This window comes from Boleophthalmus pectinirostris, unplaced genomic scaffold (assembly GCF_026225935.1).
Source record: "Boleophthalmus pectinirostris isolate CB_2022bp ecotype Guang Dong unplaced genomic scaffold, ASM2622593v1 HiC_scaffold_2, whole genome shotgun sequence".
In the NCBI taxonomy this organism is placed as follows: Eukaryota; Metazoa; Chordata; class Actinopteri; order Gobiiformes; family Gobiidae; genus Boleophthalmus; species Boleophthalmus pectinirostris.
This window is the reverse complement of record NW_026571152.1, coordinates 27,743,423-27,759,805: the sequence shown is the minus strand read 5'-3', so window position 1 is coordinate 27,759,805 and position 16,383 is coordinate 27,743,423. Positions and strand designations below refer to the sequence as shown.

Sequence of the window (16,383 nt, the reverse complement as noted above, 5' to 3'; positions counted from 1 at the left end):
TTAGTCGTGTTCTATTGTTAGAACTGAAAAAAACATTCCAAATAAAGAAACCTGAAGATTTTTCAGAATGACAGTCCACTTTGAGGGGGGCTTAGGCCTTTCTGGAAGTATTGACTTTCAACAAAAATAGATAAACTTTTTTGGATTGATGGGTTTGCATCAAAGAGTTTGTGTGTTTTGTATTAGATAACATCCTGCCGCCTGTATTACAACCTGCTTTTTTATTTCATAATTTAACGTTTTCTGTGTCTGAAGAAAGCATTTAAGGACATGCCTGTGTTCCACGAGGCCTTGCTGTAAATTTGTAGTCCACTGTTTGTCCTTCAGCCTGGCCTGAGAGGAGACAGATGGGAGCACATTCTGTGTTGGCTGCTCCATATACTGTACTGACATGTGGAGTTTGCTTAAGGCCATGGACAGTGTAAGGGTTTGTGTTCGCACCCTGTGTTAGAGACATACTGTACATTGCCTTGACACGTGACAGCTGAAGACCGCATGCATCAAGTGAACCTGGTGTGTGTGCTGCAGCTGGTGTTGTGAATCAGGCCGCTGACAGACACCGCCTATAACCCGGCTATTTCACAACACCAGGGTCGCACTCCACTTCTGTCAGCGAGATCAAGAAGATGACACTATTTCTCCTTCAATCATACACAACCAACCTAAAACAGTTCTGACAATGTTGAGATTAGGCCAATGTAAGTTTTGGACATGTGTCTTTTTGCACTGTTTGAGACAGAAAGTTTTGCACCGACCTCTTAGAATAAACAGTTCATTCATGGTTGGGCTCGAGCAGCGGGATGTAAGCCCTGATTTCACTGATGAACAACCTATTGTGATGTATCCTTTATAAACAGATGGCTTTCTGAAACAGAAGGGCCCTGTGTGCAGCCTGTGGTCATGACCAGTTGGCAGCTGAAGAAGCGCATTGTCCCAGTTCTTTCATTCCCATTAGACGTTTCCTCCCAGCAACCATTTATAGCTGCATAAGGACAGGCTTCAGTTTGTACAGTTTGGCTGGTCTTTCTTCAGTACAATCTACCTTATTTTTCACATTCATCATTAGGTGAGGATCAGTAAAACAGTGAAGCCTAGAGCCTAACCTAGGCTATCTTTTATTTATTTTATTTTATACACATTTTTGGCGTATACTGCCTTGGATACATAACAGTAGCGCTGTAATCCAGGTAAAATCACTTGGGTTCAAATAAGAGCCATGTGTAGTGGCGACAGCTGAGCAGGTGTGCTTAATTGGAGCAACACGTGACGGATAATGGCGTCAGAGGAGAGTGCCCATTGTCCGATATAACTGAAAGACATAAAAAAAATAATTAAAAAAAAGGAAAAAATGATTTACACAGCTGTGAAGGTAAGTAGCCCACAGACAAGGCAAAGGGAAACAGGACCGTAAAAGACAGTATATGGTTGTAGTTTATATGAAAGAAACTCTATTTTCAATCAGCTGGGCGTGGTCCTTGTGCTTCTCATTGGACCCGAGTTCAGAAACTCTGTTAATGGTGAGTATCCTGAAGACATATCTGCTCTAATGTGAAAGATTCAAGTTTTAATGTAGTCTGCCCTGTGCTCGTTTCAAATAGGTCTCTGCAGTGTGCGGCACTGTACTAACAGCGATACTTGTACTGTCTCCAAAGACCAAAGGAGCTGCAAGTGTGTCCAGGGTTATTATGGCGACCGCTGTGACCAAAGTAAGCTTCATCAACTCTTTCAATGAATGCATTTGCAAATCATCTTTGAAGGTTTTTTGTTTTGCAGTTCAGTGGTCTGCCTGATAATAGATTATATGCTGCTCATTAGGCTTATAAGAGCACCTTTACCAGTCTGTTGGGCAGTTTTGTTTTCGCCTCCATCAGCCCAGGAATAAACTCTCCACTGTGGGAAATTGGGCCTTTCACTCTGTGGGATGTTCTCCCGGAGTCCCACAAAGTGTGGAAGTCTTTAAAAAGGTCTAAAGACATTTTTTTCAGAAAGGCCCATTAGTGCTTTTTATCAGTTTTAATGTTTCTTACGATCCTGTACTTGTGTATGGTTACACTTTATTGTCCCCCTTAGTCGCTGGGATAAAAAGTCAGGAGCAGTGGGTGCTGCAGTGCTGTGCCTGGACTGAGTCATCTCTAGCTCTGGAGTTAGGATTTATCAGGGCTGCCATAGAGGATTTTTACGTATTGTGCCTGTTTTGGGTTGATGGGGAAAACTGGAGTGCTCTGACGAAACTCACCCAGATATGGGGGGAACATGGGAACTCCACACAGAAACCTTCTCGTTGTTAGGCAGCCACTCAGATTTAATCTACCTGCTGTAGAACATTTCTTTGAAATGTAAAGTGGAATATACATAAAATGTAACATTATTAGGTAGTAGTTTTAGTTTTTGTATGTATGTATGTTTATGCTTATAAAAACCTGAATGATCAAATCCCCTTTTAACATTTCAGGTGCACATATTCAAGTGAACTGTGAAAGAGACTCCATCAGTATCAGAGCTTTAGAAAGTTACTTCACTTACCTCAGAGTGCCCCTCAACTCTTTGCATTTGCCCAACGAGTCATGTCGTGCTCAGAGAGAGGTGATCAATGGGGTTGCATATTATACGGCCAAGGTCTCCAAAAAACAATACTTATTTTGTGGAGGCAAACCACTGGAGGTATGATCTAATACATTCAGTTATCATGCATTTAGAAAAGGTCTCGTACCCATTACCATCATGTGCTTACTAACAGAAAAACATCACTCATATCGCCTATTCGTTAACCTTGATGTCAAACCCACGGATCACTGGAAACATTATCAGAGAACCTGCCATTAAGCTTGACTTCCAATGTGTCTTTCCATACCTCCGGACAGTCAGCCTGAAATACCCCATCGTCCCATTTTTCAGGTAATTTTATTGTTGTATACACACACACAAAAGAAAAAATCCTATTTAAGATCATGCCACCTTTTCCCATTTAGATGTTTTGCTAAATTGACTGATATATATTTAAATATATCTACATTAAATAATCAAATGGAAAAAATTAGAGTACATACAAAATACAATTTCAAGCAACATTGCAAAGCATTTACTTCTGAATGCCCTTTTCCCTTTAGTGAAACTGTGGTGCGAGTGGATGAAGTTGATGCTAAAATCCAGATGATGCTTTACACAGACCACTCTTACACTGAGGCCTACAGCACTGCCCCCACCATTGAACTGGGCCATAAGGTGACTGACTCTTGGATAATTAACTACATCTGCCTAAGCACCTGCTCTGGCTCAGTTTTACCCTCACACACCTTTTGTTAACTAATTAGGTGTTTGTGGAAGTGATGGTGACTGAACCTGCAGAATTTTTTCTACTTCGGGTCGATGAGTGTTGGGCCACACAGACTCCACAGCCTAACTCCACAGCTGGTTCTGTTCATACACTCCTCCAGAATGGGTCAGAAAACACCAGTGTTCACTGCCCAAATCTCTATTCTATTTGATTATTAATTGATGATCCTTCTTTATTTGCTACAGATGTGTTGAAGATGACACGGTTACCTTTCTTAACAAGAGCAACTCAGACTTTGGGAATGGTGCAGGCTCTGTTGTTCGCTACAGCTTTGAAATGTTCAGGTTTGCAGAAGAGCCCTATGATATGTATCTACACTGTGCTGTTCAGCTGTGTGAGCCAGAGGATCACAGGACCTGCATACCAGTAAGGCTATAAAAGGGCCTAACACTTTGCACATGTACTGCTTTGTGGCCTATTCTGTATGTTTATTATATAATATACCAATAATTGTTTTTCTAGAACTGCAACTCCATAATCAAAAGGGAAGCGGTCATGGATGATGGGACCCATGGCCTCCTCTCATATGGCCCAATCAAGCTGGATGTGTCAGAAAAACCTCAGTCCAGTGAGTTGCCATTATGGTTCATTTGTGTATTTGGCGGTTCATTGATGCAAGTCGTCCTTGTGTTTCAGACATCGTGACAACAGTGGTGCTGCCTGTAGCTGGAGTTTGGACTGTTGGCTTTTTTATAGTTCTCCTCATTATAGTGGCAAAGGCGGGCAACCGGAGAGCAGCTCAAGTATTCAGCTGACAATAACTACTGTCGATGTGAATAAAAGCAAATATGACAGTTAAAAACTGGACCCATTCTTTCATCAACTGTTATTTGTATATTAACTGTACTTCTTAATAACGTCAGCAGATGGCGCCCATGCCATTTTAATCACACTGATTTCCCCTTGTCTTGAGGAGGTGGGATTCACTTTGGCTAAGCAAGACTTTAGGGCTCTGCTCATGGCCTTCGTAATCTGCGCACTTTTTGATGTTCGTCCTGAGGCAAACAGACGGGGACATGCCATAAAGACTTTGGAAACTGACCTTTTCACGCGCTCCTGAGCACGCGCTGCAGCAGCCGCTCGAGTCAGGCTTGAGTTTATGGTGGAGACTTGTTGCTGCCTTTCACTGTACTCTGACCGCGATCTACCGCTGTCATTGTGGATCTCCGAGCAGGCAAGGGGGTTATTTGCGCCATTTGATTGCATTGAAAAACTACTAGGCTAATAAGACTAGCATGACTAAACCAGACTTGTAGCCTCTAAATAAAATTCGTTTAGTGTTCCAAACTAACTCTAAATTCAGTAGCTCATTACTGAGATTGTAATCATCAACCATGAGGAGTTACTTCTGAAGTTTGGGACGCCAAACGGGGCACTCAGAGCTGTCCCCCGCTGCCGGTGCATTTACTTCTGCCTCTGGAAAACGTGCTTTATTTAAGTGGAGAAGAGGGAGCAGATCTTCCAGAAGATGGCACCTCAGCATCTCTGCTCACGCATCTTAATCACATCAGTGTTGACCCTGGTCCTATCCTGTGCTGAGGAACAAGTCCCAGAAGAGGAAGGATTTAATGCAGAGGTAAGAAGGCTCAAACTCTTATATTGGACATTAATGCCTACTTTATTTGTAAAGTGAGCCAACAAACGAAGATTAAAAAAAAAAAAAAAAGAGATTATATAAAAATTTACGCACAGAGAATAACATGCAATGCTGTAGTAAACAAACCTCTGCCATTCTTTGAAGTAACATTGCTCAATACTTTGTGTTTAAGTCATGTTAGATTTGGTTTCCACTTGGGCATTTGAGGACCATAATCATCTGATTAGAAAACACAGTCCCTGCTTGAAAAAAAGGACAATTGAACCATGCACCAAAATTGTTAAATATTTTGTTTTTCCTTTTAAGTCTTGGACTAAAGGAAGATTTACCCTGGCTGTCCATGTGGCACACCATAATATGCATCATAGTTCTCTGTATGTTAGATTGTTAAATACCTCAGGGTTTAGTTTTGGCAAACTTGTATGCTGCTTAAAACCTGTTATCTCTCTGTCCATTCTGGTGTTTATTTTTTTTACCTGAGGAGGTTGATCTTGTATGTATGTGGCTCCACATGTCTTAATTGATTTCGTTCCTGAGCTTGAAAAAGTTACCCTGCAGACAGAAGTCAGAGAGCCTCTCCTTGGCCATCACATGCCTTGAAATAGTTTCATATTTGTCAAGGGCTGCTTTTTTCTTGAGTGCAGAGGGTCCACGAATGAGAGCTGCCACGCTCTGTTTAATGGAAGACATCTGGCCTTTATCACCTCTCCTTTTCCTTAGCTCCTCAGCTTTCATTTTTATTAGACAGCAGCTTGTTTTCAGATCACCATACATGTACACACAGCATCTGACACATGTTAGACTGTGCTGACGGTACACTTGGTCTTCACAGACGTGGCTTCGTCAGTATGGCTACCTCTCTCAGGGCAGCAGACAGATGTCCACCATGCAGTCTGCACGGATCCTCTCCAACGCCATCAGTGACATGCAAAGATTCTACGGCCTCCAGGTCACAGGGGAAATGGACCCTTCTACTGTTTTGTAAGCAAAACTATCACTTTTTATTCAAGACTTCTATCTGAATTAAGTATTTGTCTTGTATGTATACAAGATAAAGTGTAGTTGCTCTTAAAATCAGGGGTCTGCAGGTCCCGTTGTTTGACTAAAAACAATGGGACCTGGTAAACACTCACAACTGTCTAACAAAATAATAGTTTAAAAGTGAACACAGAATGAAGTTTTAATGAAGTTTGAATAATGTATTTTCACAATTGTCTGTTTAGTGCAATGCGCCGGCCTCGCTGTGGTGTCCCGGACCGAAAACCAGAAGAACACGATGAGAAAAGAAAAAAGCGCTACGCTCTCACTGGACAGCAGTGGGACAAAGACCATATCACTTACAGGTTTTACAGTTGATGCACAAAATCAAGTTTGTGAGAGAAAATGTACCAATGTTACTTTTTTTCTTTAGCATTCTGAACCAGCAAATACCCTCCTCCCTGGGAGAAGAGCTGACATTTGAGGCAATCCGCAAAGCTTTTGAGGTTTGGAGGAGAGTCACCCCACTCACTTTTGAGGAATTACCAGCTGTTAACAACAGTAGTCAGTCTGAACTGGCTGACATCCTCCTACTGTTTGCCTCTGGATTTCATGGAGATATGTCTTTATTCGATGGTGAGGGGGGGTCCCTGGCACACGCCTACTACCCTGGGCCACAAATGGGTGGAGACATACACTTTGATGCTGATGAGCCTTGGACACTGGAAAATCATAATCCACGAGGTCAGTGAATGAGATTAGTTTAGTTTTATGTTCAGATTAGCACATTTAGATGTGTCTTTGTTGCAGGAATAGACCTTTTTCTGGTGGCTGTGCACGAGCTGGGCCACGCTCTCGGCCTGGAGCACTCTGATAACCCCAATGCCATCATGGCGCCGTTCTACCAGTGGGTGCCCAGTCACAACTTCACTCTGCACGAGGACGATATCAAAGGAATACAATACATATATGGTGAGGACATGTTAACTGCACATTGTAATGAAGTGTCACTTGTACAACTACAATATACAAAACCAGTCAACAGTCCAGTCAAATCAAACCAATTAATTCTAATGTAGTAACTGTTTTATTCTTAAATAAAATGATTAAATAACCTTGAATTCAGTGTAGACGAGCTTCACTCCACAGTTCACAGGACTATTTAGAGCATCATATTCACATAGCATTTTGGTGCCCTCATTGCTCCCCTCTGAATAGACGACATTGTTATTAACTGATAGGATCTGTGTTCGGCCAAAGACAGACCACATGTGTTTAACGTGTCTGTTTTGTCCTTTTGTTTATGACTCAATCATCAGAAAATATTATCAACATTGTAATTCTTTTGTAGATATTTTGTTAATATGATTTCATAATCTAGAAAACATTGATGCTTTTCTGCTGTCCTTGTTGTGCAACAGAACAAATGCTGTTTATATTTATGCCCAATATGAAGCATGTTTCAGCTGGTTTTCTGACCCAGTGACCTTGTTTTTATAGTAGATATCTCTTGTAAATGACTTGTAAATCTAGTAAAACAAATGTTTAGGAGAAAATTACACAATAGTTTCCTTTTAATGAACAAATATAAAGCACTAAGGTGCTTAGATGAGTTTTGACTGGATTTTGCAATTTGCAGCTGTGGATTATAAATAAAGGACTTGGCTGAATTTACTTTTCCCAAAGAAGTAAACACGTAGAAACATTTATGTAACGACCAAATATCTTAGCTATCAAAATGCTTATGTTTCTTTTGCTCAAGCTTTCTCTCAGAACTCACCTTCAGTAGGAACTGTTCTGCAATCTAAAAATCAAAGAAACTAAACATGTTTAGTTCCCAAAGGAATAAATATATATCACTGCACATTGACACATTCCAGGCAGCACTTTACATTTCCTTATAAAAGCACTGGATCTGTCATCATGCTGTGAGTAACAGACCAAAAACTTTAGTAAGAAAGATCTTCTAAGCATTTTATTGCAACACACAGACAAAAACACTAGAGTCTAATATTCATGTTTTGTCTTATTAGTAAGTTAGTGTAGCAGTATATGTACAGTATTCCATATGCATTTTAATGGATCCTTAGGCAGTGGTCATTAAACGTTACATAACTGTTTGTTTTCCTCCCATAGTAACAAGCACCAACTTTTCTCATGAAAATTATTATAGTCTGAAATCGGCTCGTTGAACATCAAAATTAATTTTGCTTTACGTTTTTTTCTTTTTTTCCATAGGCGCACCTCTCATGACCGATGCGCCAACTACATTAATGCCTCCTGATGATCACACAACTGTTGTTTCCACCACCACTGAGCAAGAACAACCCACCTCCTCTGCTCTGACCAGTCGGCCCCCACAAATACAGCCCAGTGCAGGACCTGATGTAACTGTGCACCCAGAGCCTGATACGACAAAACCATCTACAGCCACAACGACAGAGTCCCAGTGGGCGTCAGTGCCCGTCACCCCTCATAAAAAACCTGTGCCCCCAACATGGGCCCCACCACGTCCACCGTCACCTCCAAAGAAACCAGACGGACAACCGCCAAATATTTGTGATGGGAATTTTGATACGGTCACCATGCTGAGAGGGGAAATGTTTGTGTTTAAGGTTAGAAGAGAACAAAAAGTTTAATTAGTTTTATTGTTTTAGTTTGACAGTGTATTTACAAAGTTGCCTGTTTTTACATTTCTTTAGGGCCGCTGGTTTTGGCGAGTACGCAGGAATCGTGTCTTGGATAACTACCCAATGCCCATATCTTTGTTCTGGATGGGTCTTCCCAATGACATAGATGCAGCTTATGAACGCCATGATGGAAAATTTGTCTTCTTTAAAGGTATGTGGATAAAAAAGGAGTTTTTAATCTAGTTAGTTCTTAGTTTATTCTCAAGATGAATCAAAAATCAGTTTTAAATATTGTTGGTAAACACTTTGGGGAAATATTTGCACTTTTGATCTGAACTGGTCAGAAAAAGCTGCTGCGTAAGCACAGATTCCTAACTTGTGATTTACGAGAAGGGCGGTTATAATGGAACACTCCCATAACTGTGTCTGGCACGCTGTAAATCTCAAAAGCATTAGCCTACATTATTATGTAAAAGTGAAACTCAGGGGAAACCAGGAATTCTAGCCACAGACAAAAATTACAATGATTCTCAATTCCATTGTATGTGTGTCTGCTTGCTCATGATTTAAAGTGTTGCTGATCTCTGCACCAGCGTGGCAGCAGCTGCTAGCAGAGCACCAGTACAGCTGAGGCCAAAGAGGCCCTGGGAGAGAAACTCAAAGTAATGAGGATTGCGTCAGTTGTTTAACACGGCAGTGGTCCAGATGTGGAGAGCTGCAGACCATTTACTTTACACAGCTCAAACTGTGACTTGTGATCGGCCTTTTGCATTTCTAACTCTTTTAACCACAATGCATTTTCCCTGAGGTTTCTCCCGTTGCCGTGGTAGCAAACATAGTAGATAACAAAATAAATCTAATTGCAAAACATTACCTCTGTATTAATTGTATAAATATAAAACCACTTAAAATCATTGAAGTCCATTCATATTCTTATTCTTCTTATTATTATTTCATTTGATTAGATCATAAATAAACTTTTAGATTTTAAGAGAAAATGCTTTAAGTGAGTTTGATTAGGCTACACCATATTTATGCAGTTGACTGGCAGAGGTGGTGGAAAGGAGCTGGATGTTAAAATGTGTCAAAAGAACTTGGACTTGTGCTGGGGAATCTTGGAAAATAAACGTTATACCGAAATAGTGTGTCCTCTGCCTCTGGTCTGTGGGGAGTGTGGGCCATATGTCTAATTTTTCATTTTCTTTACAGTTTGTTTATTGGTGTACCCAAAACATCAGGGTAATGAGCCTGTTATTGTCTGTGCAGATGAGAGGTACTGGTTGTTCCGTGAGGCTGATGTGTTGCCAGGATACCCACAGCCTTTGCACGCGTACGGACGAGGCATCCCCACACACGGCATTGACACTGCCATTTGGTGGGAGCCTAATGAATACACATACTTTTTCAAAGGAGACCGGTGAGCATTACCAAACATATCTATTCTCCAGCATACATTACCCCCTCTTCTTCTAGTTTGTTTGTTTACTAGAATGAATATAACATGCTTCTGCATAATTTGAAGCTTGAGGGAATTTGCAGTACCCATCCTATAATTATGCTTTTATGCCAAGACAAAGAAATAGAGACATTAATGACAAAGAAAACATAAATAGAACTGTTTAAGCAAAACAAACAGTCCATAAGTTATGATCAGATTTCCAGACGGGGTTGTTTACATCCTGGTCTTGTTTTTTCAGGATACGATGTCATTTCTCAACAGCTCAACTATAACATTGCTGAGATAATGATTAATAATCACAGTAGTTATTTTCCAAGACGATTGTTTTTTTTTTTATGCCTTTTGCTCAACGTTTGACTCATTACAGAGTTGAACCCATGCATCTCTGTTTCCAGGTACTGGCGTTATAATGAAGAAACACGTACTACAGATGCAGATTTCCCTAAACCAATCAGTAGGTGGGGAAAAATCCCTCCATCGCCAAAGGGTGCTTTCCTAAGTGATGATGGTGGTAAGTTATTTAATACTGATCTTCTGTTATGCACAGGTCTGGCGTAGAGGCTTGCATATGCACAGTGAAATCTAAATGTTTGTATCTAACTAGACCTGTGGTTAAAAAAAAGTATGTGGATATATTGGGTAGATTTTGGTCTGGGAAATCACCTATATACAAAATGTAGCCATGCTGGAGACTACAGGATGACCAGTAAAGGGTGGAGCAAAGGAAATAATGAAAGGTTATTAGGGTGTATTGGAGTGCAAAGGACAGGGGGAAAAAATCATGCATTTTAGAGTGACCCAAACAGAACTGAGAGCAGGGCAAGGAGAATGAGGAGACAAAGAGAGAGAATACAGGAAAGGGCTCTGGCTTGAGGGTTGGCCCATCCTTCCTTTGGAAATTAGATTTATGGCAGTGTGCTCTAAAAGCACTCACGTCCCATATCCACCCAGACTTCTCCGGTGTCTCCTGGGTTTTACCCTCAGAACCAAACAGTCCCAGAGCTGTATTACAGAAGGATTTCATAGGCATCTGTGTGTAATCTTGAGCTAGTACACATATATGAAACATATTACTACATCCTATTTGCCAGTTTATTAAGGATCTGTGTATGTATGGATTTTAGACCATTCCATTGTATTTAATTTGGAAAACATTGCATTTTTTAACTATTACATGAAGTTAGTTTAATCTGGATGCATGCATGCATATGCATGTCAGCATCTTGTATTTCCTCTTTATTTCACATAGATAAATTTTTTACTGTATTTGTTTATTTACATAGTAATGTCCAAATACAAAATTAAGACTGTGTCTCTGCACCAGCCTTGCTTCCTGAATGATCTAATTGGTTTCAGCCTGTTGTCTGTTCAATTTGCCCCTGTAATCATGGCAAACCTCTTTGCTGCATGCCTGCTTTTACTGCCAGGTGGTTTTAAACAATTACAACTCCTGCAGACTGACCATCATTGGTGGGACCAAAGAATTACCTTTTCCTGATGATGGACTGAAATTAGTACTTCTTTTTGCTGCTGACTCAAGCCTCTTTTATCGTTTTGCAGCCTACACGTACTTCTACAAGGGAGCTAATTATTGGAGGTTCCACAACGGGCGGGGAGAGGCAGATCCAGGCTACCCTCGCTCTATCCTCAGAGATTTCATGGGCTGTGCAGGGGCTCCGCATCCTAAACCAGACCCAGAAGTGAAACCAGTAAACCCCACAGAAAAGGACAAAGGCAAACGGGACAGAGACTCGGACAAAGAGGTTGTGGGTGTGAATCCAGAAGTCCCCGTGGAGGACGAAGACGTGGACAGAGAGATGGATGTGGTTGTGGCCCCCGCCGATGGTCACTCTAAAGTCATGACGTTGATCATGGTGACTGTCCCACTGGTTTTGATCCTGTGCATCCTTATACTGATCTATGCTATCCTCAGGACTCTGCAGAACAAAGAGACGCCCAGGGCTTTAGTTCATTGCAAACGCTCACTACAGGAGTGGGTGTAATACAAGAAACTTTGACTTTTTAAACTCACTTTGTGCCACTGTGGAAAGGACAAGTAGAAAAAGGGGGCTAGCCGTACGTTTTACCTTGTGCCTTAATTGTTCTAATTTCTCTCAAATATTCCAACATTGAGGAAAAATATCTGTTTTTTTTTGTTTGTTTGATTGTTTTGTTTTTTTAGTAAAGCTATAACATAGTGTTATAATGCAGTCAACAATGCACATTTCCAGAAGCACCTTTGCTCCTGTTTATTAGAATACCACTGCTTAATTTTGACCTTTGTTCATTTGTTTGAGCCATAGAAAAAAAAATCGCAGCTGCCCCCAAAGTGCAGATGAATGTAGCTGTTGACAAACTGCTTTTTCTTTTTCGTTCAGCTGTAAATCTTGCATACATAGTGTACATAAATGCATTTTTGTAGGAAAATAATTGTAGTATGATGGCCAATGTAAGCTCAAAAAAAAAGTATATTTGGTAAAGGCAATCTTAATGATGCACTGTGTAACATTTCTGGTGGAGGGTCTGTCACCTGCTTCTCTCCATGGTGACTTCTCTTCATCTTTTTAGAGACAGCAGGGCTGAGTCACATGTCATATCTGCGGAGAGGCAAACCTATAAAACCCATGTTACTGAGTAAATGCAAGATGGACATGTTTAATGCCATACTGGGACATTCCAGACAAGGCACCGCATCTCCATGGAGACGAGCTGATGGTGGACCCTGCACTAGAAAAGTTACACCGTGCACCTTTACGTATAAATGCTTGTCTATGCTGCTTGAGAGAAATTGCACATTCAAACTCTTAATGCAGCCGAGAATGCAATTTGGTCCATACTGTTTAGACTGGTAAGCTGTGCATGGGGAGTTCTTCCTGGGAGCAGAGCAGGAATGTGAGGCAGCTGCATGCGCCCATGACCGCTCCATCTCCCTCTGAGGCCGTTCAGTTGTCCCACTCACACACTGCGTCACACGATCTCTCATCTGCGCCTTTATGGAAACCAGCACATCTGCTTTCAAACTACGGGCCATATAGACTTCTCCTTCACTGTTCAGACTGGCCCTAATGCAGACTTTTTCATATATGACCACTGCCAGGCTTGGGATTAAATATGACTGTAAATTGACTTGAGTTAAATCATCTTTTAAGGAGCTATTGTGTTCTTTAAAACTTTTTCTGTCTTCATGTACAAAAACTGATTTCCTTGTGTTGAATGTTCACACTAAATAGCAAACCCTGTGATAAGTATGTATGTACAAGACTTGAAAAGTAAGGTTTGTGTCTGTTATTCATTAGGTCCACATGTTACTGATTTTGTGGTGCAGAAGGGGAGAAAAGGAAAAGAACAGAATTGAAAGAAAGACTGAAGGAAAGAAAAGAGGGCAGATAGAGGAGTGAGAGTGTATTGAGTGGAAAAGGAGGAGTATTAGAGAGTTGGGAGGGGCCACGCTGGCGTCGTGCCTCCTGACCTACATTGGGCCTAGTCCTTTTCTCTGGTGCTGCTCTGACTTCCTCCGTTACCCCCACATCCCTTTGATACTGTATTTCCACATGTATTATTACTCTGCTTGTGAAAGGAAGTGTTGAATGGGTAACTAATGCAGAACCTGTACAGGATGCTGATCTTATATGTCCATAGCTTTCCACCTCCACTGAGAGAGGTCTGTCTGAGTTTTAAGCCACTGTACTAATGTGTAAACTTAGATTGTAGTTGTTGTTCAGCCTGTATTTTGTATGTGATTATGGGGGGGGTTATAAAATACCATGAAGGAAAGTATACTTTTTTAATTATTTTGAAGAATGATCATGTTAAAGCATGCAGGGCATGTTATGGGAGGCCTTGCTGGCTTGCACATATGTGTAGACGGCAATCTTTTAAATAAAATTTAACTTTCAAAAGCAACATGATGGGTCATGCACACATCTCTTTGTCTTCTCAGGAAGTAGATCATGCACTTCCTGTTTTAGCCACAAGAGGGAACTGTTAATGAGGCTACAACATAAATGGAACTGTCCAAAAATAGCAGATACTTTTCAGCAAACAAAATCATGCATGAAAGAAACTGAAGCAGTTCATAGAAATTAATTATGACCTATAGCCTTTCACATTCTTCATTTTCTCATTGACTCTACCTGCTTTGTGTATTGCACTGCATTCTTCTGGAATCTAAACCAGGGGTGTCCAAACTTTTCAACAACATATTGAAAGCCACAGGACAACAGGCTGGTGGTCAATATTGTGGATTGTTCTAAAATGTTGCAATTATCAGAGATTTTTTAAGTGCCCCAACATCTTGATTCAGCCTGGACTTTAATATCAGGTCTGTCTTTCACACAGACATTAATTAATGAAGTTATAACAGAAACTTGCAGAAGAAAATAATTTTTCAGGGTAATGTGGGCCAGTTCACCAGGAAGTCTGGGGGCCGAGGAAAGTTGGTCTGACAGCCACATTAAGTCTCTGTCTGGCCCAGAGACTTAAGTATGTTCCAGTATGTTGTTTTGTTCCAAACCTTATATGTAGTAAATGTGTATAGTAAATGTGAGATTATTCAAATTAGCTTTACATAAATTCATTGTAGGGGGAGTGTGTCTTCCAGATGTTTCCTTGGAATGGGGCCATCTCTGTAGCTTGCCTCTGTCCTCTTTGCCCCAGCCCTGTCCTCAGGGTGAAGGGTGTGTGTCATAGGCCTGTAGTCCAGCTTATCCCTTTGAGCTCATTATGAGATCTACCTCCTTCCTCATGTGCCACAAACTGCTCATTCCTCTAAACAGCACAACAACAGTGGTGGTGTGATGATAGCCATTATCTCTCTAATCAATCCTATTTTGTTTTGTGGTTAATATTCACTTACATTATGTAACAGCACAAAGACAGTTTTAAATGCTTGTGATTTAATTCTGTGACAGATTTACATAGTATTGTTTTGTAAACAGTACATGAATTGTTCAGTGTTTAGTTAGCTCTTGTTAATGAGGGCATTGCTGGATCTCACTAATCACTTTAGGCCTCATGCCACGCTGTCTTACTTCCTCCTCTTTGTTATCCTTCTAGCTCCATCCACACTGCCCTGTCCTTGCATTATGTACATTATAAGTACATTAGACACATTTCTCTTTTGTTTTCTATTCATTGTTTTATGTTTAAATATGCTAGTTATTAAACAGCTATTAAACAGCATAAATAAGTTTATTGTCCATCACTGACTCTATGGATCATATCCAAAATAAAGCTTTGGTGATAATGATTAGAAAAACCCTAAATTTGGACTGATTGTTTACTGAAGGCTGCCTTGAGAATGAGAGGTCTAGTATTACATAATACTTGCTGCTTGGCTCCAGGTGGGCAGTGATAGCAGTTTATGGGTGATGTCCGATAGCTTTCTCTGTCACTAATCTGCGAATGCTCACGACTAGGATTGTCCGCTGACCTTCAGGTGCTGCTGGTTAATCCTGTTATGAGTGAGGCCGTAGTGGAGGCAGAGCTGTGACTGTGTCTCACTCTGGAGCTCTGCAGCAGCGGTATGCCGAACCACCTGTAGGACAGCAGGTAAGAATAGCTAAACAAGCTGCATAACCCACAAGACAGTCGCTGTGCTTAGATTTTAAATATAAGATAAAATACATAGCAAAATCAGATGTGCAGACAGGAACAAGAGCATGCAATTGAGCTGATTCCAATAATGCATTGATTCAAAAAGTCCTTTATTTTTTATTAGGCTGCACATTTCTGAATTTCCATTCTCTGCCTATTGTCTTATAGTTATAGATTTATATTCTTTATCCTTGTTAAACTTGGAGGCACTCTTCCAGACCCAGATTTTTTTCAGATTATAACCTGTGTTGTTGAATCATTTAGTGGTAGAATGTACAGATAAACTGTTGTTGAATTTATTTTGAACAATTACTTGTGTGTTGTGCTCAGGGAACTCATCATAGCGTCTATGTTTATTGGATTAGTCCAACAGGCCAAGAAACTGTCAAAGAGGAGCACACGTTACAGATTAATCATTATCCCTTGAGGAATTGACTCTCATGCATCTTTCTTATTTGGGACAAACTTGTGTGTTTTTGTCATACATGGATTTTATGTGCTTGTGTTTAACTGGCTTACAGCTTGAACCCTGTATAACCTGGTAACTAAATCACCTTATGGCCTGGCCCTGGGATATCAGGCTTGCCTTTGACTTTTGAACCATGGGATCGGTGCACAATGCAGACAGAAGCATCTTTGATATTGACCAACATGTAATTTTGACTATGACTACACAGGCCACTCATGGTTTTGTTAATATTTCTTAGAGATATTTTTATTTGTGACTCAGAAGATCAAAATGAATCAAATATTAACCCATGAGACGCCCCATATTCACTGATAATACTGT

The 16,383-nt window shown here is 40.7% G+C and overlaps 2 protein-coding genes across 2 annotated transcripts; both read left to right on the top strand.

Annotated features, from left to right (window-relative positions):
- The first annotated feature begins 609 nt into the window (after positions 1–609).
- On the top strand, positions 610–4,126 carry zpd (zona pellucida glycoprotein d). Its single transcript, XM_020935052.2, has 10 exons — positions 610–1,369; positions 1,463–1,517; positions 1,599–1,706; positions 2,453–2,661; positions 2,738–2,895; positions 3,108–3,222; positions 3,312–3,439; positions 3,520–3,700; positions 3,797–3,902; positions 3,971–4,126. The coding sequence occupies exons 1-10, from the start codon at positions 1,349–1,351 to the stop codon at positions 4,087–4,089; spliced, it is 1,200 nt and encodes a 399-aa protein (XP_020790711.2). The 5' UTR covers positions 610–1,348; the 3' UTR covers positions 4,090–4,126.
- A 164-nt stretch (positions 4,127–4,290) lies between these two features.
- On the top strand, positions 4,291–13,982 carry mmp15a (matrix metallopeptidase 15a). Its single transcript, XM_020934946.2, has 10 exons — positions 4,291–4,910; positions 5,764–5,912; positions 6,155–6,274; positions 6,343–6,653; positions 6,720–6,881; positions 8,148–8,524; positions 8,612–8,750; positions 9,806–9,956; positions 10,394–10,509; positions 11,559–13,982. Exons 1-10 carry the CDS (start codon positions 4,803–4,805, stop codon positions 11,999–12,001), a joined length of 2,076 nt encoding a protein of 691 aa, XP_020790605.1. The 5' UTR covers positions 4,291–4,802; the 3' UTR covers positions 12,002–13,982.
- The last annotated feature ends 2,401 nt before the right edge of the window (positions 13,983–16,383 follow it).